General features: G+C 40.3%; 1 protein-coding gene across 1 annotated transcript; it reads right to left on the reverse strand.

Moving 5' to 3' along the window:
- Window positions 1-266: 266 nt before the first annotated feature.
- RPF2 (ribosome production factor 2 homolog) lies at window positions 267-22259 on the reverse strand. The gene is made up of 10 exons (XM_063125745.1): window positions 22184-22259; window positions 18399-18531; window positions 16436-16473; window positions 15525-15564; window positions 12900-12981; window positions 9893-9969; window positions 8484-8583; window positions 3114-3216; window positions 1748-1892; window positions 267-838 (listed from the first exon to the last, which is right to left on the reverse strand). Exons 1-10 carry the CDS (start codon window positions 22204-22206, stop codon window positions 662-664), a joined length of 918 nt encoding a protein of 305 aa, XP_062981815.1. The 5' UTR covers window positions 22207-22259; the 3' UTR covers window positions 267-661.
- Window positions 22260-24571: the final 2312 nt, after the last annotated feature.

Genomic DNA, 24571 nt, shown 5'->3' on the forward strand with positions numbered 1-24571 from the left:
TTGAAAGGGATGACTTATTGCTATAAATATGGGGCTCTAAATTTGATTAGTTTCAACCAGGTTATCATGCAAACAATAGCAAAAGCAGGCAGAGAACAGACCTAGCTTGAAAATAGCCACCATGAACTGAAAGAATAGAAAACCAAGAAAACCTGGAATTCCTTATTTATAAACTATTTCTTACTTCATTCTTGAGACAATCTGCTCTACCTCCTTGATCCTGTAAAACAAGCTGTTGTACTTGCATTTCCCCCTAAAAAAATAGGCCACGGTTTTTTATCTGATAAGTTTATTTTTTTAAAAAATATCCAGAGTACAAACATATTTCCGGTCAGTGAACATATTGTGATTTAAAAAAAGAAGAAGAAAAAAAAGATCAACATCATATTCTGAAAAGGTAATGACAATAACTTGAAGAGAAAATGAAGGGAGCAAGAATGGCTGGAAGCCATAATAGAAGCAACTATTCCAGAGGAAACTTGTTCAAATGAAACAATGAAGCAACCCATATTTTCCTCCCTTTAAAAATATCCCAACTGCTGGGAATGGCAAAGAAGTACAATTTGCTTGAAAACTTAAATCAAAATAAATTTCAGAAATATATTGCATTTATATAAGTTAAAAATCAGCCAACTCAAACACTCAGTCCAGTCCCAGCCTATCACCCCAAATTTGGTTTCTTTGGACTCTCTCCATTGTCAGTCTTCTTTTCAGCTGGCCTTTTCTTTAAACCTTTCATTTTCCTAGTCTGCAATTTATCCAGATCCTGTTTCTGCATGTGGATCCGTCCATATTTTGTGCCAAAGACATCATGAGAGATATTTTTCTTCTTCTTTGGCTAGAAATATAAGAAAATGCAATTTGTTTCTCTAGAATGACAACTAGTATTTGCACAACAACACAGTCCCTCAGTAATAGCCCCTAGAAAATCTGTACCCATTACTATTTTAAATCAACTGCATCAAAATTCACATTGAGGATAAAATCTTGATCTGGTAGAAATAAATGTAGTAATCCACAAACCATCAACTCTGGAGAACTACACTTAAGATCCATCCATGGATAAGGTCTAATTTGGGGGGAAACTCCAGAAACAGTGATTTGGAGATTGCAGGAAAAGGCCTGTCATCATGTAAGTTCAGCAATTATTCTGTCACCTAAATCCATCCATATCCCCATAAAACAGCAGTGGCAATAAGTATGACTAGCAACAGTGACCCTCCAAATTAAGCTAGCATCCCCCTGCTCAAAAAAAGCACAGATTGAATTGTGGACCTATCAATACTAAGCAGATTCAAAATATACCTGACGACAAGGAATCTAAAAAAAACTAACATAAAAGACAGTAATAAAAATGGGACATGGCATAAATTAATGGATGAACTGAAGGGACTGTATGGTTTGTTAATAGCGCATGGAGAAATGGTTGGATATTACATCGGTCTTTCCATTTGAGAATTTAGAAGATGAAGGACCTGTTCAAACGACACACTAAGCCATGGTTAGGCCACTAATGTTTTTGCAGCAAACGGTTAGTGACCATGTTTAAATCGTGGTTATGTAGCCACTATAGTTAGGAATGGCTCACATGACATGCTAAGTCATGGTTCACTCGACACGCTAAGCCATATTTAGCTCAAAATGCTTAACCACCATGGCCTAGCATGTTGTCTGAACAGGATCGAAGAATCTATACACTTTTTTATTACAGAAAAGCTTTCAAAAGTGTAAAGATTTGCTTGCATACCTTGAGAGCTTTAGGCTGCTTTAGAGATAACTTATAAAGATCATTTGATGCCAAATGTGTCCTCCTCATCACCAAGTCAAGCGAGGGCCCCATATCTTCAAGTTCAATCCTTGGTATTTTGCAACCAGACTTTTTCAACAATACTCTTAAAAAGAAGAAAAAAGAAGTGGCTTTCTCATCCAAATGTCTCAGCAAGTATTTAGAGTCCATGCTTTGCAGTAATCCTCCACCTGCGTTTTGGTGATATGATCCCAACATGATTGGACTGTGTGCGTTTCCTGAATGCGTAGATTGGTTCCAACCTGGCAGAATGTCATACATACTCTTTTTTGTGGGAGTAATACAGCTACTATGATTCTGATAGTTCAACGTGACTTATTCACAGCCCAAACTGTCCATCTCAAAGAGTACGGCACAAATGTCTGATGCCACGTGTGACCGGGTTAGCAACACTGGTGTATGAATATTAAGCAAAGCCAAAACAAACTGAAGGATTGCTGTGCCAAAGGTTTTGGGCACGACCAAGTGGCACAGGATATTTGGGTCAGCCTGCCCAATTACATTGCACCCTAAGGCTAGAGGAGTGGCCCTGCTCCACCAAATAGTTCCTCTGGCAAATTAAGGAAGAGGGTGTCTGTGGCATAGTAAGAACCTGAACCATTTGCACTGTATGGGGGATATCTGTCATGAGGCAAGCCACTGATTACGTTGCAGAAGTTAAAGTACACTGAAGATAGGGTTAGACCACAAACCATTTCTCTACCACATACTTAAAGCTGTATAATTTGTATACCTCTGCGCTCTACAACTTATTAGAGGCCCTGTTGGGCCCAACTGAAGTGGATTTTGAAAGTATTCAAGGTAGCAAAAAGATTTATTCTTCAAAACGGTAAGATCAAGTCACGCCACTGATTCTCCAGTGGAAAGAGGACCTTACTGCCTTTTTAATATGCATGTGTACAACCTACAACAGACAGCAGTTCCCAGACATCTATTTGGACATTCAGTTAGCATATCCTGACATGTATGCCTGATGCATACTTTTTTTCCTCTGCCAAGTTACACGATCATTGAAACTGCCCTTCTCAGTTGAGCAAAGCACTATACAATAAATAGCTCTGATATAAATGAGAACTGATGTGCATTTATGATCACAAATCAACTCGTCTTCACCTGCAGCTCTCCATTCTCCTATGTGAATTGTTTCAAAGAAAAAAAGAAGAAAGCGCAATAAAATATATTAACATTTATTTAAAACTAGGCAACACACTAATCAAATCCTATGAAAGCACTTCTCACAACTTAATTTTGTGTAAGCTTATTACTACTGCATATAGTGGCACACAACAAAATATCAGAGACTTACTTGTAACTTCTCATATAGACTTTTTCATCCACAGCCGTGAAATGAAGAACATGTTCTAAACCTGCTAGGCGAACACTGGGAACAACAGGGCCTCGGAAGAAATCTAAGAGGAGAAAAAAGAGAAAGAGCCTTTTCTAGATATGGGCAACCAGAAACGAAATCCTGGCAACCGGCAGGATTTTATAAACCGCCCAGAGAGCTTCAGCTATGGGGCGGTATATAAATGTAATCAATCAATCAATCAATCAAACTATTATGAGAATAACTTTATTTTAAAGCCACTGGACCAAAATATCCCTGGTGAAATCATGTTGTCCCCAAACAGTGAAGTTTCAGCAGCCAAAACAGCGCTGGAATTGGTGGGGGTAGTTTTAGGGGTGGAATATTTTCTGGCATATAAGACTACTTTTTAACCCAGGAAAATCTTCTCAAAAGTTAGGGGTCGTCTTATACGCCCAGTATAAGATGACTTTTTAACCCAGGAAAATCTTCTCAAAAGTTGGGGGTCGTCTTATACGCCCAGTAGTCTTATACGCTGGAAAATACGGTACTTTTAAAACTTGGCTTACCTTTGCTAAATTTTAAAAACATTTTCTCCACGGCCACAAGAGAGGTCAGAGCTGTTCACACAACATGTTAATTAATTTATTTATTTATTTATTACATTTTTATACCGCCCAATAGCCGAAGCTCTCTGGGCGGTTCACACTCAGTGGTTCAACCACTCAACGGTTGAGGTGAAACATGGGTTAGCGTGTTGTCTGAACCCAGGACATTTTCCGCATGGTAGCTTGTTAACGATTCTAAACAACCCAACAACAAACCAAAGATTCTCAAGAAAAATAAGCCACTCTGCTTGGTCGTGTGTTGATAATAATAATAATAATAATGGACTAATCCTAAAATAAGCTACCGTGTCTAATTTATTAAGCCATCATGGACTAAAGTGATGTCTGAACACAGCCATTGTGGTTTTTTAAATGTCAAATTGGAGCCATCACCCCTAATTTAGTTGGGATTTATCTGAGTCCAATACAAGGTTAATAGTACAGAACAGTCAATACTCCTGTGCTAATGTATAGATATTGTTAACTGTAAATCAACTAGTAGACATAATTAATTTGAAGAGCTCCATCATGATAAGGGTTTGCCTATGGCAATGTGTAACACCAGCTCACCTCTGCCCTCATTGTCAAGACACAAAGAAGCAACACACTATGGATTGAACTGAGAAGTGCACTGGGTTGAAGCTAGTGGAATTCTGCTCATGCTGGAGCAAGTGGAAATCACTACCCTACCACCTTCCTCCAGCTAGGAACCTCTGCTGGATTCCGGTTCCTTCTGCCAACAGAAGAAAATCTTCTGGGTGTGGAAGGGAAGTCTGAATCCAATCCACTGTTCATGAGATCTCATCTTGAGCACTGGGATATCCCAGTGAACTTTGGTGTGTACATTTTAAGACAGTTTTCCATTTGAAAATGAAATTCTAGCTTGTTTTAGCCGTATTGACTTGTTAGCTTGTTTTGGTGGGCATTGGTGAAAAAGTATTATAGTGAGATAGAACTCAAACAAAATTTGACTAGAATTCAGAGAAGTTCTCTATATGGCACGTGAGGTAGGGACAGTGCAGAGTTGCTTGCAAACAGAACTGCCACAAACTCAAGATAGTGAGTGTGACGCAAACATGCCCAATTTCTTATCCATGGGTACTTTTAGTTCAGAACAACAACCCTGAACCAACAGCTTCTGAAACAATGTGAAGTATGTCCTGACCAAAGAAGAAATCCAAAACCCACAGCTGGGCACTACCTTCACTAGGACCAACCAAAATGTTAAACAACAGTGAGAAAGCTGTTGAGCTTTCCAGAAAGCTTCATCAGGCTGGATGTTAAACAAAGGGGTGGTTGGAAGGAAAACAAAACAAAAAGTCTGGCATGATGTTGAAGCCACAAGGTCACAGACTTAATTAAGATGGAGTACAGAAGAAGATGGCAGACTTAATTGGACTAAGTTCTAGTAGGTATTCTATAACATTTAGACGGAGCTTCCAGGCCATTTATATTAAAAGAGATTATATTTAAATTTTCTAATCTGTTAAACATTGGATTTGCAGTTCATGCTTTAATTTTTTTCAGACCTACATCTTATGCATTCATTTAACATTAAACTATTAAGAAATGGTAAGTGATTGTATTGCAGGCATGAAGAAAGAATTGTCTGCAAAGCCCCCTCGCCCTCTCCCCATCCCTCTTCCTCCACCTCCCTCCCTCCTTGCCCAACACCTGGAATTGAGGCTAACATGCCTCCAGCTCTCCACCAAAAGCTGTCCCGTTGTGGGCTCCACTGAGAGACCAAGAGCACTACGCTCCTGAGGCTGAATCCCTCCTTTCCCCCAAGTCTTCTGCCAAATATAAGTCTTTCTAAATATTTCCAAGCATGGAAATGTGAGGCAATAGCTTAATTATCATCTAGACTTCCCAATTAGAAACATAGTCCAGCACAAGATGTGGTTGTTAAGGCCTAATTACTCATCTCCCATTCTAACAGAGATAGAGCAGCACAGCGTCCTTGATTCACATGAGGGAGTTCACAAGCCAATTTCACTCTCAGCCTTCTAAGTATTAAGCAGGTTTCAAGACACACCTAGGATTGCTGGAAACGTCCAAAGACGGATTCCACAGTTTTGAAAATAACAAATCTGTGTCTGAACATTAAGCAAACACATGTTCTTTGTTAGGTATAGAAAGAGAAGCATGGTTGTTTTATATTAGCAAAGTAGGAGGTTTTAGGTGGCATACCAGGTAAAAGAATGAACGGAAGCAAAATTTGGTAGCATTACTTGGTGTGGTTGGAAGAAATGTAACCCTCAAAATCCTATTTCTAGTTGGCAGAAAATCATCTTCTTCCAGTTTTAGGTTCCTGTGTCTTTGCCCAAAACACAGAAAAAATAAACAAATCCACTGTGGAATTTTGAGTTTCTCTTATGGATTGACACAGCTTCTTTTGTTTTTATTTGATCATATAAACAAGCTTTACAACTGTGCATTTTATTTATGACTTAGAGCATGTTCTAGCAATGCTACTTGTGCTGCAGTCCGGGGGGGTGGGGGAGAGGGTCAATGACCTGGGAAAGATTTTGACACTGTCACACCAGAACTACGACTTGCAAATGAAATACACGCAAAGATCTGAACTGTACCATAAGCCAAGAACACAAAAGCAACATGGCCTTGAACTAGAGTACAAGGCATGTTAATAAAAACAAGAATCAATACTTAAACTAGAGAACTACCAGACTGCACAAGGTTCAGTTCTCTTTTAGCTTCATTTTCAGATTCACATTCCAAGTATATTTCTCTCAATGCCCTTTCCTCAGACTTTCAGCCAAAACAGATTGAACATGCACATATACCATTGATCAATTTGATACATTCTCACATGCTTCTGTCTGAATTACGAGACCTCCAAATGAAGAAAGCAGAAGAAAATATTTTCTTGACATTGGAGTGTTAATCTATCTCAGGATATGACTAAGATTCTGACCTGGTTCACATGTAATGACAATAATTAAACCATGGCTTGTTACTTCTGCCCCCTCTGCCTGCTCCATTCCTGTATCCCAAAAGCCTTTACGGCACTGTAGTACTGGCATGTAGAGCATTTGGTGGATTTTTGTTACCATTTTTGCTTGCTACCTCTGTAGCCTTGTGAAACAACCCATGAACTATCCACAGTTCTGGCTCTGCATGCAATGACAACCCATGGTTTCAACAACATAGAGTTTACAACCAAACAAACCCAGTTAACCCATACTTCCAGGTTCACATGTAATGGCGTAGTATGGGCTGTCCTGACATGCAAATCAGATCATAAAGTTGATAGCTTTTGAAAGATAATTTCCCAATGTTTTGGCACCTCATATTTAACTAGCATGATTCCATAGGTCTACATCAACAAGATCATTGTTAAATCAAAATCCATACAAGACCTCATTTTCCCAGTCCCGTGCTCTTTCAACAGCAATACCACATGACTTGCTCAAATAGGCAAACATCAAACCCAGCTTATGGTTTGCAAGCCAACAGAAACCTAGTAGTTTACTAAGAGCACTGATGTCGTCACATAGCTCTGGCAACAGAGTTTATTTGATGCTTTGATATTTCCCTGGGCTAAAACAGATTGGCATATTTAAAAGGCAGTGACTCTTTTTAAGCAATTATCAGATAGCCAAAAGAAAATATTTTTTCACTGATCAGGTAAACAGCACTTCCACAGCAGGTGCAACTACGGAAAAGGCAGTGTACCTGATGGCATTAGTTCACCTTTCATTAATCATTACCTGGCAGACTGTTTTTTTCTACCTATTGCTTGCTTTGCCTTTGTATTTCTTTTAACGGCATACATTCAATAATCTACCTGAGTATACATTTGACTACAGCTCACGGGTGAGAAAATGAGATTTTTCTACAATGCCCGTGATACAGGCATGTTAACAGGCAACAAAGCTCCAGGGCATGGACATTTCTCCAGGTTACTGCATATTATTAGACACACTGCATCAAAAGTTTTAAGTACAGAAGTAATCAAAATAAGAGTATAGTAGAAAGGAAAAAGTGTGAACAGCTTGAGATGATTCAGGCTTTTACATCCACATTCCACACCAAATCTCCACACTCTTTGTAAAAGGAAACAATTTCCCATTCCAGTTGGTGTGTGTGTGTGATGCTGGCTCATCCATCTACTTGCCTGTGACATCAAAACTGCATAACCACCACCAGAATTGGGTACATTTGTCATTGTGTCTTGGCTTCCAGTGTGTGTTTGAGAGCAGATGGAATTGCATTTAATCAAATAGATGCTTCACATTTATTCATTAAAAAAATTAGGTTTCATTTTAAAAACACACACAAAAACACACAGATGCAGAGAGACAGACAGACCAGTTTGATATGTGGTCCCCAGATTGATGATCAACATCTGAACTTCAGTAATGCTAGAACATCTGTGTTCTCAGACCATCAACTGGCCCCTGATCTTTATCTTGGGTCACATCTGTTTCTGTCTGGAAATCTATTTATTCCTCTTAGGGTAGAGATGTCATTTTAGCCAATTCCTCTCACACATACACACAAGCAAAAACAAAAAAAACCACCCAAACCTCACAACCTTCTGGACCAAAAGATAAGACTGAACATGTAATACGAATGAGCATTTAATATAGGATGTCATCATGATTGACATAACTTTACAAACCACATCCCAATGACCTTTTAATCCTCCCAGAAGATGGCTAAATCCCAACCCAAAGATGTACAAGATTCTGTATTGCAAGTGCTCCCCTACACAAATGTGTAAACTCAAAAGGCTTACCAATCAGAAGGCTTTTTAATCTTCTGTGTTCTTCACTGATGTCAAAAGCATCACCAGCAAATATCAACATGGGTTTTGTTCCTTCAGGGCACTTGCTGTTCTATTATAGATTTTAAAAGATTAAAAGATAGACAGTAGTTGCTTGGCACTTTCTTAACTGATAAGGATCCCAGAATGCAAAGCCCTTTTTTTCTCCTTCTAAAAGAAGAAGAAAGTGTCTGTGTGTCTTCTAATGATCTGATTTGTTTGGTAAAAGTTTCGTAAACTATATTGCTCTGTTCTTTGCATTCACTGCTTAGTAGACAGCTGCATTTTAAGTCCCAGGGGTGGAATGTAGTGGGTTTGTTAATGAGCCGAAATATGGACTTCACAGAGTTCCAAAATGCTGCTAAGAGACCTGTGTAGCCTAACACAGAGAAGAGGTTTTAGCAGGCCTTATCTGACAAGAGCAGGCCTCATTCCCTGGGCAGGCCTCTCATAGTTATGTCATCCTTTTCTCACAGAGTCTTACCTCAGAATGAGCTGGGAGGTTTTCACTCTTAACCAGGCAATTAGTTTCCCAAGCTGAGATAATTTGGGAACCTGCAAGAGGAAACCCCCACCCCCGCTTCTTCTGAGAGTGGGGAGGGATGTAGCCTGTCAGCTCCTGAGAGAGGGCCAGGCATCTAGCAGGGAAGCCTATAAAGATCTAATGCACAGGCTTCATGCTTGGGCCTTGCTTTAGGAGGAACTGCACAAATGGCTCGGAGAACCTGCTGGGGCTCAAAAGGATGGCTTCTGTCTATTGTTGGGGCCCCGACAGACACTCAGGTATGAGAGCTTGATTAGCTGGAAGGAGGTCCTAACTTCCTTTGCATGTATCTATTCTGCATCCATTTTCCATAAATAAACTGTCACCAGAACCCAACTCAACACAGTCATAGGATTAGGTCATTTTTTGTTGTGATGACTCTGCATCGACTGATCCATGTTGGACTGAAGACTCGCCCAACTGAATGCTCCTGCATATAGAAAAACAATCCCTCTACTCCAAAACTAGATGACAGTGAATCTGGAGGCCTCCAGATGTGTTGCAGGTTCAACACATGTGGAGGGCCCAAGGTTGGGAAAGGCTGCTATAGGTTATGTTTGCACACTTCGTGCCATACAAAGACCTTTCTATTTCCCCAGGCCTTCAACCCTGCTGTGATTTAGTCCTGCTTTTTATTGTTTTTACCGTGCATGTTTTTCATAAAATGCCCTGGAGGTTTGAAATTGAAGGGCCCTATAGAATGATTTAATACATAAATAATGCCTAGTAAGAGGCACTTCTATGATATCCTCCTCTCCCAACCCATTTGTGAAGATATGCAGCCAGCAATCAATTAGTATTTCCACTGACAAGCTGGTGGGGTTTAACAGAATCTTACCTTGACATCTTTGAGGGCAACAAACTTCTCAATGCCCAATTCAACCATATCCAAAACATGATAATCATACATGCGACCTACCAAACAAGAGAAAAGAAAAAATTAACCACATTTTGTCCTCAATCAGGTATGTTCAGCACAGAATTGCACATTGGAAACAAATGTGCAGCGGGGTTACTGCTAACATGCCTCATTTATGGTACATTTAAAGAACACAATTTGCATGGGTACAGATGTGGCGAGGCAACAGTTGAGCAGTTGTAGCTGACGCCACATACAGTCATGTGAAAAAGGAAGTACACCCTCTTGGAATTGTATGATTTTACATATCAGGACATAACAACAACCATCTGTTCCTTAGCAGGTCTAAAAATTAGGTCAATACAACCTCAGATGAACAACAACACATGACATATTACACCGTGTCATGATTTATTTAACAGAAATAAAGCCAAAATGGAGAAGCCATATGTGAAAAAGTAAGTACACCTTCTGATTCAATAGCTTGTAGAACCATCTTTAGCAGCAATAACTTGAAGTAATCATTTTCTGTATGACTTTATCAGTCTCTCACATCGTTGTGGAGAAATTTTGGGCACTCTTCTTTACAATGTTGCTTCAGTTCATTGAGGTTTGAGGGAATTTGTTTATGCACAGCTCTCTTAAGGTCCCGCCACAACATTTCAATCGGGTTGAGGTCTGGACTTTGACTGGGCCATTGCAACACCTTGATTCTTTTCTTTTTCAGCCATTCTGTTGTAGATTTGCTGGTGTGCTTGGGATCATTGTCCTGCTGCATGACCCAATTTCGGCCAAGCTTTAGCTGTCAGACAGATGGCCTCACATTTGACTCTAGAATACTTTGGTATACAGAGGAGTTCATGGTCGACTGCAAGGTTCCCAGGTCCTGTGGCTGCAAAACAAGCCAAAATCATGAGGTGTTTGTGCTGATATGCTGTGTTTGGTTTTCGCCAAACGTGGCGCTGTGCATTATGGCCAAACATCTCCACTTGGGTCTCGTCTGTCCAAAGGACATTGTTCCAGAAGTCTTGTGGTTTGTTCAGATGCAACTTTGCAAACCTAAGCCGTGCTGCCACGTTCTTTTTAGAGAGAAGAGGCTTTCTCCTGGCAACCCTTCCAAACAAACCATACTTGTTCAGTTTTTTTCTAATTGCACTATCATGAACTTTAACATTTAACATGCTCACTGAGGCCTGTAGAGTCTGAGATGTAACCCTTGGGTTTTTTGCAATTTCTCTGAGCATTGCACGGTCTGACCTTGGGGTGATTTTGCTGGGACGTCCTCTCCTGGGAAGATTGGCAACTGTCTTGAATGTTTTCCACTTTTGAATCATCTTTCTCATTGTAGAATGATGGACTTTAAATTGTTTGGAAATGGACTTATAACCCTTCCAAGATTGATGGGTAGCAGCAATTGCTTCTCTAAGATCATTGCTGATGTCTTTCCTCCTTGGCATTGTGTTAACACACACCTGGATGCTCCAGACCAGCTAACTGAAAAAACTTTGGATTTTATAGAGGTGGTCATACTTGCTGATGATCAATTAATCACGGGCATTTGATTAGCAGCACCTGTCTGCTACTTAGCATCTTAATTCCTATGGAAGCAGTAAGGGTGTACTTACTTTTTCACACATGGCTTCTCCATTTTGGCTTTATTTCTGTTAAATAAATCATGACACGGTGTAATATGTCATGTGTTGTTGTTCATCTGAGGTTGTATTTACCTAATTTTTAGACCTGCTATTGTTATTATGTCCTGATATGTAAAGTCATACAATTCCAAGAAGATGTACTTTCTTTTTCACACGACTGTACATCATGGACTGCTGGGAAGTCTGAGAATGAGAGCAGGCAGACTTTCGTTATCTCTGCCACCAACTCAGATGCATAGCCTTGGTCAAGTCACTAATTCAGCTTCAGTTCCCCACAAGATTGTTGTGAGGGCGAACATTAACAAAGTGTTAAACTACTGTGCAAATCAGAAGTAAATAGCTACAGGAAATTATGTCAGCTGTTCCCGTCACTAGCCAAATCCATCAACCTAGAGCCCTATTCTCATTTTCACTACCATTGACTGAATGTATGGAGCAGGAGTGCAGAAATGTTTCCTGCTGGGGTGCTGGATTGGTCCCCCCACAAGGCCCACAGCAAGCCAGATGATGTCAGGGGTGTGACAGCAGGTTTGAGGGGTGAGTCCCAACAGCCGACACCTCTCATCCCTGCTATGACCAGATAGCAATGGAGATGTGGGGCACTGGGACTCACCCAACATGCCTCATTCCCACTGCTATTTCATGTCAGCAGGGAAATCTCCACTGTTAGCAAGATGGGGCAGATGCCCTCCAATGGGGATTCCTCCTGGGGGCAGGGATTGGAGCCTAAACCCTGCACCCTGGAGGAACCCCAAGAGGCAGCATGGGCTGGATTGGGGTTCCCTGCAGGCCAGATATTCTGCATCCCTGGTGTAGTGGGAAGAGTGATTGTTCTGGCTGACCTTGTCCCGGCATCTATTACTCCTTCCCCTACCCCCCATGCATTCAGCTGATGGAAAGAACAGACTCCATATGTGTATAAACACAGTTTCTGATTGCAAGTACAGACCTATTTAACTAAACCTATACATGCCAAAGGGCAAAACCAACTGCTACAATCCCACTTGTCTGTTGGATCAACGCATAGGAAAGAAAGGAATAAGACTAAAGAGTGACCAAGAGCTCTAGTAGAGTTAACTCCTCCTATTCAAGGCACAGTAATAAGATGTACTTAGAATGATGACACTTGAAAAACCTAATTCTTGTCTCTGAACTTTTCAAACCTGTTGCCACTGCTTTTCCCCAAACACATGTGTTAAATTTTTAATTTAAAATTAAAACTCAAGCTCTCAGGAATCTAATAGAAAGTTACAGGTCATTTCATCCCCACTTTAGATAGATCTCATTATTGATCCACGTCTCCCAGGCCATAGGGGGGGAAATCACTTTACCTACTATCAGGTTGTTGGGCCTCTTCTTATTATGTGACCCAAACAGGAACAAAGAACAGTCAGACTTCTTGGAAAAAAACTCCTATTAATAAAAGACCTCAGTTTTTAAATTTGTTGAAGGCCATGCAAAGCACATTTAAAAAACACACTTTTAGATACTGAACACCAGTTCTTCAGAAGAGCGCATTGCTACTGAGCAGCCTTAGCCCTTAAGAACACAAGAAGAGCCATGCTGGATGAGACAAGGGTCCTCCTCTAGTCCAGCATTCTGTTCATACAGCATCCAACCAGCTGTTGACCAAGAAGCCACAAGAAGGGCATGAGTGCAACAACACCTTCCCACCCATGTACACCTGCCCCTGATACTGGAGTAATAGCCATTCATAGCCTTCCCCTCTATGAATGCGTCCAAACCCCTTTAAAAGTCATCAAAATGGTGATCATCACTACAACCTTGCCACTACTACACGTGCCAAAGGAGAAGACACCATTAGTTGCTTATGATTATCTTCAGATTAAAAGTAATTGATCCTGCTGGAAAATTAAGACATTATTTTATTTATAAGCTTGCAGGCGAGAAACTGATGGAAATCTAGAAAATCAGCTCAGCAAGTGGAGCTTTAGGATTGGGGTCCTTGCACCCCTAGCCCCGTTTCACACCCGGGGCCAAACAGACTTTGTTGTAATTCACAGCAAAATGCAAAGTGAGGTGGGGGTGGCCAATTTTTCTTTGCCTGCACATGAGGTGGGGGATGGCCAATTTTTCTTTCCAGCTGCATTCTCGAACAGAGCTCAGAGCTTGGGACAATGCTCCAGAAGGCTCCCTGCTTTTCCTAGGGATTGCTTCTGGAAAGCGAGAGTTGAGAAAAGCCCGTGCCTGGGCCAAATACTATATGGGGCACTTTGGACAGAAAGCACCAACCAGCCTGCAGTTTTATTTTTGTGATCAACGAAAGAGTAGTAACATAGAATACCTTATACAGCACCTAAAAGTCTACATTTATTTATTTATTTTATTTAAAACATTTGTATCCCGCCCTATATCATTAAGATCCCAAAGCCAGTAGAACCAAGTCCACAGACACAACCCTCAAGGAATGCAGCCGCAAAATGATGGGGTTGCCAGTTCAGGCACTTTATTTTTGGAACACACTTAACAAAGGGATATATGTCAGAAAAACTGAGGGAAGATTTTATGTGATCTTGCTTGTTTGTCTTTTGCTTGAGCTTTCTGTATGGGGCAAACTAGAAAGCGAGATATCCACAATTGCTGAGGGCCCACTATGTAGCCCTCATAAAGTGACCTTTGAAAATCATATTCTCATCTAACAAGTTTTCAGTCAAAATATTTCATGACTTTCAAATCACAGTATAACCTCATCCAGCATGGAAGCTGTTCTTAATCCTATCTGCCAAATCATCACAAATTCAGGAATAGATATTAAAGAAATGAAGCCTAAAGGATCTTCTGTCTCCTCCACAACAACCTTTGCCTAGACAAGAAGAACTACATTACGGAAGAATACTCCGGCAGAGAGTATTCAATAAAGATGATTGTTTTACGACAACTCAAAAGTCCAGTTTAGACAGCACGCTAAGCCATGGACATCATGAGAGTGAACTGCAGAGAGCCTGAGGCAAATATGTTTCGCCCCCACCTCCTCTGAGACAGCCAAGACAAGTCGCTTCCATTTATTATTAACTGTAGCTTGTCGTGTCATCTGAACCTGACAAACTGTGGTTAATCTTCACTATATTTTGTTTGAACTTCAACCACTATTATTATTATTTATTTATATAGCACTGGTGCTGTACAGAGTAAAACAATAAAATAGCAAAACCCTGCCGCATAGGCTTACATTCTAATAAAATCGTAATAAAACAATAAGAAGGGGAAGAGAATGCACCAAACAGGCACAGGGTAGAGTAAAACTAACAGTATAAAAGTCAGATCAAAATCAAGTTTTAAAAGCTTTAGAAAAAAGAAAAGTTTTTAGCTGAGCTTTAAAAGCTGCGATTGAACTTGTAGTTCACAAATGTTCTGGAAGAGCGTTCCAGGCGTAAGGGGCAGCGGAAGAAAATGGACGAAGCAGAGCAAGGGAAGTAGAGACCCTTGGGCAGGTGAGAAACATGGCATCTGAAGAGCGAAGCTGATTTGTTTAAATAAAGCATACTTAAGATTAACCATAGTTCAGGGTTTGGACAATATGACAAGCTTGAAGAAAAACATCCAAACTGTCATTCACAGCTGCACTGGAAGAAGAAATGGGGGAGAGCATGCGAATGAATGGCTCAATGCACTAAACTATGGTTTAGCAGCCTTCCCCAACTTGGTGACTTCCAGATGCTTTGGACTAGAACTCACATCATCCCTGAACATTGGCCATGCTGATTAGAGCAGATGCAAGATGTAGCCCAAAACATCTGGAGAGCATCAGGTTGGGAAGGTTGACTTACTGTGTCATTGAACATGACCAACATGAAATGCATCCTCTACCAGCACATTTAAATACCATATCACTTTGGGAATTTCTCCTCTGAGTCTTATTTGTTTTGCTATTTTAGCCTCATGTAAATAGGATGACTCTCTTATTCCAAATGGGAAAAAATGTCCTTTCTACTTACCAGTGAGGTTTGATCTTCAAAGGGTCTTGTAATATTTTTCCTGTTGGGAACAAAATATTTTAATCTTTTTTTGATCCTTGAATACCTGGCAAGGCAAACCTGCAAGCTTTTCTTTGTAATTTTGGGCATACTACATTGAAATGCCCCTGTTTTTCTCATCAGTGCAAGAACTACACCGTCATTTCATAGTGATACAGTACAGCAAGGGCTCATCAAGTCTACCATACCATCTCCAACAGTGACCAACTGTTGGGCAATTCATTGGCAAGGTGTTTGTCCCCAGCATCTGACAATGAAACTCTATTTCTATCAAAGCTCAAAATCCTTGACCATAAATAAATGTAATCCTTTTGATAAACATCCATGCCCCAGTAGCTAGCCATCATAATATCCTACGCCAATGAAATTTGATAGGTTAAGTACACACTGCATTAAGTAGTTCTCCCTTAGATAATTTTGTGCATTAACCAAGATCCATAGCACTGGGGGGGGACAGGGGACGACTACAGCCACACAAAATATAAAATAACCAATAGTAGTAATATCCATATTTGTGTATTGCAGCTTGCTCTCTTCAATAAGGGAACTATTGGCTAAGCCTTGTCATAAAACCATAAACTTGATATTCTCTCAGCAGTCAACCTGGATTTAAACTGATCAGATATAGATGACAGATCATAGAATAATATGCGTAATCACAGAAGCTCAATCAGGTTTTAATCTCTCTCTCCTGCTTCTTTCCCACTACATTATAGGCATTCTACTTTTCACATTGACAGTATGGCTAAACTGAATAATGCTCAATAAAGTGGGTGGTATGCTTTATATATACTATTAGTTGCTCTTAAAAAGATGCCAAATGCCACATATGCTCATATCACATTTGATTAACATAGGAAAATGTCACTTACTTTTTATATAGAACAGCGAAGGGCTTTTTCAGAGCATACTACAAAAAATATATAATAAAGTTAGAGAGATAGCCTTTTAACAGGGAAGCATTCTACAACAGATCAATTTAAATGCATGGGAAACATGTTTGTTTAGATGAGAGACAGATAAAACAAAGGCTAGATTAATGAGAGCCTTTGGGAAATCACCATGTACTTAGCTCCCTAACAGGTTTCTGGTAATGGATCTATCAGGGAGCTCTGCTAATCCCCCTGCTGCTTCCAGGAACAAGCAGGCTGCAACAGTACGGGAAGCATAAACATGCTCATCTGACACAGAGGTGATCCGTCATATGTCAAACAGCTCAACTGACCCCTCCCAAAACACAGCAGCCATGGAACATTGACACCATGCCAGGTCCTGGATCATTTGAGCTACCCTGTCTTCTGTTCCCCTCCCCATGTTCTGAAGGTTGTAGTATTCAACTGGTGCCCCTCCACTGATAGAAGGCTCTTTGATCCAGTGAATGCTTCTGTCAGCAGAATGAGGAGGGGAGCAATCATCCGGGATTCTTCTCCACATCCCTGAAGTCTGCTCTGGAACCTTGTGGGGGTGCTATGGAACGATGTGGGAGGTGGTGTGGGCGGCAGGTAGAATCGGCAAAAATGGCCTCCTCCCCATTCTTCAGACGGAATCCTCCAGTGGATCAAAGAACCTTCCATCAGCAGACGATCACCAATTAGACACAACCTTGAAGAACTACCATAGTTCTTCGATTCTAAGACACACTTTTTTCCCCATATAAACATCTCTAAAAACGGGGTGCGTCTTAGACTCACGGGTGCGTTTATTATTTCTTAGAATCAAAGCTTTTTTTCTGTTGGTGGTACTGAAATTAGTGTGAGTCTTATAATCGATGGTGTCTTAGAATCGAAGAAATATGGTAATGCTTTCCTGCCAAAAAAAACCCCCACAGCTATAGATGTTTCCTGAATAGAGGCCTGCACAGGCTCAGAGCCCATATGTGTGATGAATGAACTCTTTCCCCCATGTGGAGTGGCTTTTCCTCGATATTTTAAAATTGTGATTTACTCTCCCCTCCAATTCTTTTCCTCCTAGGTCTAATTATATGGCTAGGTTTTATTATCACACTTTTAGGCTGCAACCCTAAGCATGTTTAGATATGCATGTTTAGACATGCATGCTTCTCTCTGATAAGACACTACATATTATGAATAAAGTGGCCAAATTCTGTGCAATTGCTATAACTTGCCGTAATCTTTTAACCGTCGATTGCAGCCTCTGATTGTGTGATACAATTTCTCAGCAACTGCTGGATGTATGTGTTTGTGATTGTCTGTTTGTTATTAATGTTGTTATTGGTTCTGGTCAATGACCGTAATAAATTTATTCAACCCTATGCATGTTTAGACAGAAAAAAGTCCTACAACTCACAACATGCCTCAGCCAGCATGGGAGCTAGGGCATGCTGGGAGTTGTAGAACTTTTTTCTGTCTAAACATGCATAGAATTGCACCCTTAAGGATTATGGTTAAATACTGCTGTAAGTCACCCTAAGCTCTCAGGATAGGTCAGGATGTAAATCCAAATAAATAAAGTTCAGACAGATATATCAAGGACAACTATATGGAGAGAAGCAGGAATGACGTCACTTGGAAAGAGAACATCTCAGGAAATCCTTTAAAAATACTATTAATGATTATGTGTGTTATAGATGGGGGCACGCAGCTAACAAGAAAGTTTCATAACATGAACATGTAACTGATGGAGAGCAAGTGTATCCTATTCATTTCCCTACAACTGAAGTGTGGGCCAAAACATGGAACACAATCTACTAGTGACCCAGTGCTGAGAATGCATCACCCATGAGAGATTATTCCCAGTATGTATTCCTACATCATATTTCCACATGCTGCAAGAGAATGTAATTCCACTTCTACATGTATTTCCAGACATACTTACAATGTCTTTGAGCACTTCAGTTACCGTTGAACTTGCATTTCCACCTTTTATAAGCATAGCATTCTTGGTATTTTCTGTGAGCTTTGGCTCTCTTTTCTCAAGAAACCTTTTGGCCCTCTTAGTTTTGGGCTTTCTGCCACAAGAATTTTTAAAACACAAAGTTAGCTTTCACAAAGTATTTGAACATATCTGTAAAGACACCATTTTGTAGCAAAATACATTTGATATTTAGCTGATGAAATTCTATCCTACAACTAAAATACTACAACTAACTATTTAGTGCTTTTAAAGCTCTTTGAGGCCTTCAAATATTGTTAGAGCCCAGCTAGCGTGGCCCCCACCCCCTTTTTAAAAGAACAAAATTTCCCCTACTAACTATAAAATCAGTCAATATCAAAACCTGTATCATTAACGAATGCCTAAGTGATCATGTGTATCTCCAGCCTATGTATATTTACCCAGAAGGAAGCTTCACTGTGTTCCATAGACCTTACTTCCAAGCAAATGTGCACACAACCGTGATAACACTCTTATGTTTTTGATGGTTTTAAATTTTGTATACTTTTTAAATGTTTACTGTTTTTAACTTTTGTAAACTGCCCGGAGAGCTTCGGCTATGGGGCGGTATATAAATGTAATAAATAAATAAATAAATAAAACACATTCTCTTTGAGATGCCCTCTGTCCAGTTCAGTACCAAACACAATTCTATTAAGAGGCAGAGTGAAGTGCAGCTGTTTTCTCAGAAAAAGTAACAACAGAGAGGTGTGAAATGCAATGATATTTATAAAAAGGATGGGATGGGATAAATTAAATAAACATGGAATAAAATAAATGTAAGAGAAAAATAGATGGAATAAAATAAAATAAAATATATGCAGGGAAAGAGCATGTACATGCATGTTTGTGTGCACATGCAGGAGTGCATGCAAATGAGTATATCAGGGAAACTGTGTGTGCACATGCACATTGGGTGTGCCCTAGTACCATATCTGAACCTGGATGCAGCCCTCGGGCAAAATGTTAGCGCCTCATGTGAACCCTCCCCCAAAATAATTTTGCAGTTGAAAAGCCACATAAGAAACTACTTTCCTGTTCAAGCAGAAGCCAATTAAGTGCCTGGTACCTTGCAATTAAGTTACAGTATGAGTCAAGGAATGTTTCCTTCCCAACTGCACTATTTTTCTCCCCCCACCAGAAATGCTCCATATTTGTACTGGAAAAGAGAGAGAGAGAGAGAGAGAGAGAGCAGTATCCTGATTTGTTGCAGCATGATCTATTGAGCAGCAGTTGCCTACACATATCAATTCATCTTTAAGGTGCCACAGGCCTTTTTAGTACTTCTGACTAGGAATGTAATATTACAGATTACTCAATTTAGACAGACTTTTCTACAAAAAAAATCAACATGTGTCCTTGCACACAGAGTTACATCACAACAAAGTCAATTATTCTGTCACAGCCTTTGTCTTGGAACAGATTGACATTACTACTCATCTGAAATTTGAGCTAGATTAATATCAGTATCAATGACAATCCACTGCCTCTACACTCAGTCTGCATCCTTGTTTACTGAAACATCAAACTTTACAACTAAGAGAGCAATCCTATGGCCCTTAGACAGCATCTGAGGCACTATAGGAAGCTGTGGATCTCCTTTTCCATGCCCACAGTCAGAGCTACAAAGCACAAAAGAGGAGGAGGGCTGATCGTAGATCTCCCCTCATCACCCACCACCACTCAACACATTCACGTCATAACTAAAACCAGGCTGAAGGTCCTCTACTTTGACAGCAACACCAAACAATTTCTCATTTCAACTTTATTACTAAACCTTCCAGGAATAAGTATACTGGCAGTGTTTGGAATATAGAAGGATTAAGCATGGGCCAAACCTGAAATCATCCAAAACTCCTTAGGGCTGGATGGATAGAAAAATGCGGCGTCCAGATTGATAGCTGGAACAGGGAGGTTTGAGCATATAAGACAGATTCTGGCCCACTTGCATAGGCTGCCTATATGTTTTCCAAGCCCAATTCAAGGTGCTGGTTTTAACCTATAAAGCCCTACATGGCTTGGGACCACAATACCTGATGGAACGCCTCTCCCGACATGAACCTACCCGTACACTGCGCTCAACATCTAAGGTCCTCCTCCGAGTGCCTACTCCGAGGGAAGCTTGGAGGATGGCAACAAGGGAGAGGGCCTTCTCAGTGGTTGCCCCCCGACTGTGGAATGAGCTTCCCGATGAGGCTCGCCTGGCGCCAACATTGTTATCTTTTCAGCGCCAGGTCAAGACTTTTCTCTTCTCCCAGGCATTTTAACAGCATTTAACAACGTTAAGTTTGTTTTTAATGGACCCCAGAATTGTAATTTTTAAATGGATACTGTTGTTTTTATACTGTTTTTTATGTTTTTGATGGTTTTTAAATTTTGTATACTTTTAATGTTTACTATTTTTAATTGTTGTAAACCGCCCAGAGAGCTTCGGCTGTGGGGCGGTATATAAATGTAATAAAATAAATAAATAAATAAACAAGCAGTGTCTTTTTAACTAGCATGTGGGTGGGACGGGACACACACATTTATATTGAATCGTCACATTGTTATTATTGCATTTCATGGTCTATTAATAAACTGTTTACAGAGCTCCCACTCCTCCAGTCTTTATACCTGTGTGTGTGCGTGTGTGTGTGTGTGTACGCACACAAATTGGTTATCTGCCAACTGAGTAATAACACTTTGTGAGTCGAATCCAGTAGATTCGAGTCTTGTCTGAAATTTGAACTGGGTTGCAGTGTCACAGTGGCAATGTACTGTTTCTGCACTCTAAACTTTTACACAAAGCCTTATTATTAAGAAACACTCCTTAACAGGTCTTGCAACTTCACAGCATGCTGCCAGTTAATTGGGCTCTTCTTAACCTAGAAAACAGTTTCTTATGTGGCTTTTTCAGATACAAATTGATTTTGTCATAACAAAAGTAAAAGCTGCAGTCAAAACATAGTCATGTTATTTAGCAGTAAAGACCTACTAATTTTTTTATACCTGTGTGCGCGGTGTGTTCCGAATGTAGAGCAGCCTTCCCCAACCTAATGCCCTCCAGATGTGTTGAACTATATCCAATACCCATGCTGGCTAGGGATGATAGGATTTGTAGTCCAACACATCTAGAGGCTGTTAGATTGGAGAAGGTGACTGTGTATAGCCACAGACAGTACCTACCAAATGAGGATAATACCCCATATATCTAATGATGCTCAAGTTAGCCTATGAAAGTGTATGCCACAATAAGCCACATCCCTACGCAGATTTTCTTGGGAGTAAACCCCACTGAACTCAGTGGGTCTTATACAGATAAAATTGCCTTAAATTTTGTACTTTTTTAAAGACTATGCTTTACTATAATGTTGTATTATGTAACGTTGTATAATGTATAATTTTGTGGCTGGGCTTTTTCGTGAATGGTTGAGAACCACCAAGAGAACGTAAGGTATTGGGAAGCCTAGAAATGAAATAATAATAATAATAATAATAATAATAATAATAATAATAATAATAATAATAATAATATAATAGGGCAACCTTATCCGCATTGGATAAGGTTGTATCCAATGTTAACTTAACATTGGATGTTAAGTTAACTTAAGTTAACTTAACTTAAGGCACCGCAATACTTGTTTTGTGCCCCAAGAGAAATACCGTAACAACCCGAAAGGGAAGGGTTTTATAGTTGCTTAAACGCAGACAGAAGCCCTATAACGCTCTCCAAATATCGTACTTACACTACTCGGTCTAGCGCCTCCATCTCAGCGGAATACCCGGCAGCGTCCGATCCACGTGGGGACAATCAAAAGTGTGCGCCGGAAGGAGAACAATTTAGCTCTGGGTCGTGCCGTCATTTCCGTCGCCGTTTGACACTTGAGTGTAGAGATAGAAAAAGTGAAGAGCTTTCCGAACTGAATGAGAAACAAAAGTACACATATTTCCGTCTCTTTATTACAATCTCAGTGCAACTATATTGACCCGTGAGATTCTAATTTGAGACAATGTGCAAAAATATGAAAGGACATTGTAGAGATTGGGGGAGGGGGGAAAGGATTACAACGTTCGTTCAGTTTGAGTTATTCTCCTGTCCCTAATATGGGGCCGTCCGAAAGGAAACCGGAAGCTCAGGCTGTGTATAATGTTTTGATTTTTATCTCTGTAAGAAAAGAGGTATATGTTATAGAGGTAGGAAATACTCAGTCAAATCCTCCGCTATCTAAGTCAAGTCGACGTCAGCCATCGTTCTGTATGGACGCAGAGGCACAGATATATTTAAATACAGAGACACATACTTTGAATTTCTGGTTTCAATGGCTGGGTAGACCATTCTACCCACCCTGAACAGGGCTTCTACGTGCATTGAGCGCTGGATTTGATCTGGGTGCTTTGAGAAGAATTGAATTACATACGTTTTGTACGGGTGATTTTCGGCTAGAGCTCCAAGCCAGCTGCAAACTACTCTTGGCACAGCTCCAAACCTACCATAGGGTCATAATAAGAATGGACTAGATTGCAGGGAACTTTCTCAGCTCAACCTGCAACTTGGGGAGAAGAACATTCGAACACGCCGCAGGATTGCTGTTAGCTACTGTCTTCGCTCAAACCACCACCCCCTTCCCCAACCTGCAACAGGGTCAGAATGCCATTGGGCTACATTTATTTTATTTGTAACCCGCCTCTCTACCAAGAAACGTGGCATTCAAGGCACATCGCCGGGTTGTTGTAAACTAGGGACGGTGTGAAAGCCGGAACGACCCCTTTATATTAAAAAACCATACCATAGTAAACTACCATAGTCTCTCAACATGAAGCCCTAACCTGCAATCTTCAGACTAAATTACACTACCAATTGTGGTAAACCAACTGTATCCCAACCACAGCCTCCTCCAGTCGCCAATATGGGGATAATGGATCGCATCTGCATTAAAAAATAAATGTAAAGCTATTTTTAAAATGGGGACGGGGACCGGGGCTAAAAACAAATATTGGGTTGGATCCAGATTTTGTCATATTCAGAGTATACCTGTTGAAATTAATGGTAAAGTTAATGTCCCATTGATTTCAATGGGTCTACTCTATGACTAAATCCGGATCTAACTCAAAATCACATGGAACTGTTTAGGGATGGAAAACGTCAATCACAGCTACGTTAATTTTTTTGGATTTCTCTATTAATTACTATGGACAGCTCTCACTTCCTCCCCGGGGAATAGTTAAAAATGGCTTGTTAACGTGAATTAGAAAATGACCAATCCAGATAATTTGTTGGTTCTCTCTATTTTCATATCCCTGCGTTCAGAATGGCGTCGTGGCAGTATAGTTGACACTGGAGTGGCAAAAAGCTCATTTATTGCTGGAGCGATTGCGTTGGGGTATCAACCCCCTCGGGCTAGGGTTAAAACATCGAGGTGGATCCCCCTCCCCACTTGAACATGGTTTCGATGCCCACACCGGGCCCACGGGTTGCCATGAACTGCTGTTCCATGGCCACAAGAGGGAAGAGATGAGGCGAAGAATCCACTCCTGCAATCCTACAACACACATGGAAGAGGTTGCGTCGGGATTTACTTCTGAGTAGTCAAGTATCGGATTGCACAGTAAAGAGAATTTGAGGGCCATGTTAGAAAATAAGAGAAAAACCAGGGCCGGAGTGATTAAAATACCGTGGGCAGTGAGTCTTACAAAACGTTCAGCACCAACTCAAGATTTTGGTATTTTTGAAACTTTTTGCTGCATCGTGTAAATTGTTATTTATCTGTGTTATTATTTATTTATTTATTTATTTATTACATTATTTATTTATTACATGTTACTGTTCTCCCATTTGATTATTATTTTTTATCAATGTTGTACGATTTTTTTAAATGTTTTATTGGTTGTACCTTTGTTTTGGGATTATTTTATAATGAAAAGCAGGTAATAAACTTAATAAATAAAAAATAGAGGGATATCATTTAGCTAGTATTTTAGGACACTCAAAAGTGTTCTTTCTGGAGCACGCAGTCTAGATCAGGTGTCTTGCAAAGTGCTTGTTTAGGTGACACTCTGATGTTAATGTCAGGTGACCAAATGGAAAGAAGAGACAGAGCTCCTGTATGTATCTATAACAGTTGTATTGAAAAGGG

The sequence above is a fragment of the Elgaria multicarinata genome, chromosome 4, assembly GCF_023053635.1.
Source record: "Elgaria multicarinata webbii isolate HBS135686 ecotype San Diego chromosome 4, rElgMul1.1.pri, whole genome shotgun sequence".
NCBI lineage: Eukaryota > Metazoa > Chordata > Lepidosauria > Squamata > Anguidae > Elgaria > Elgaria multicarinata.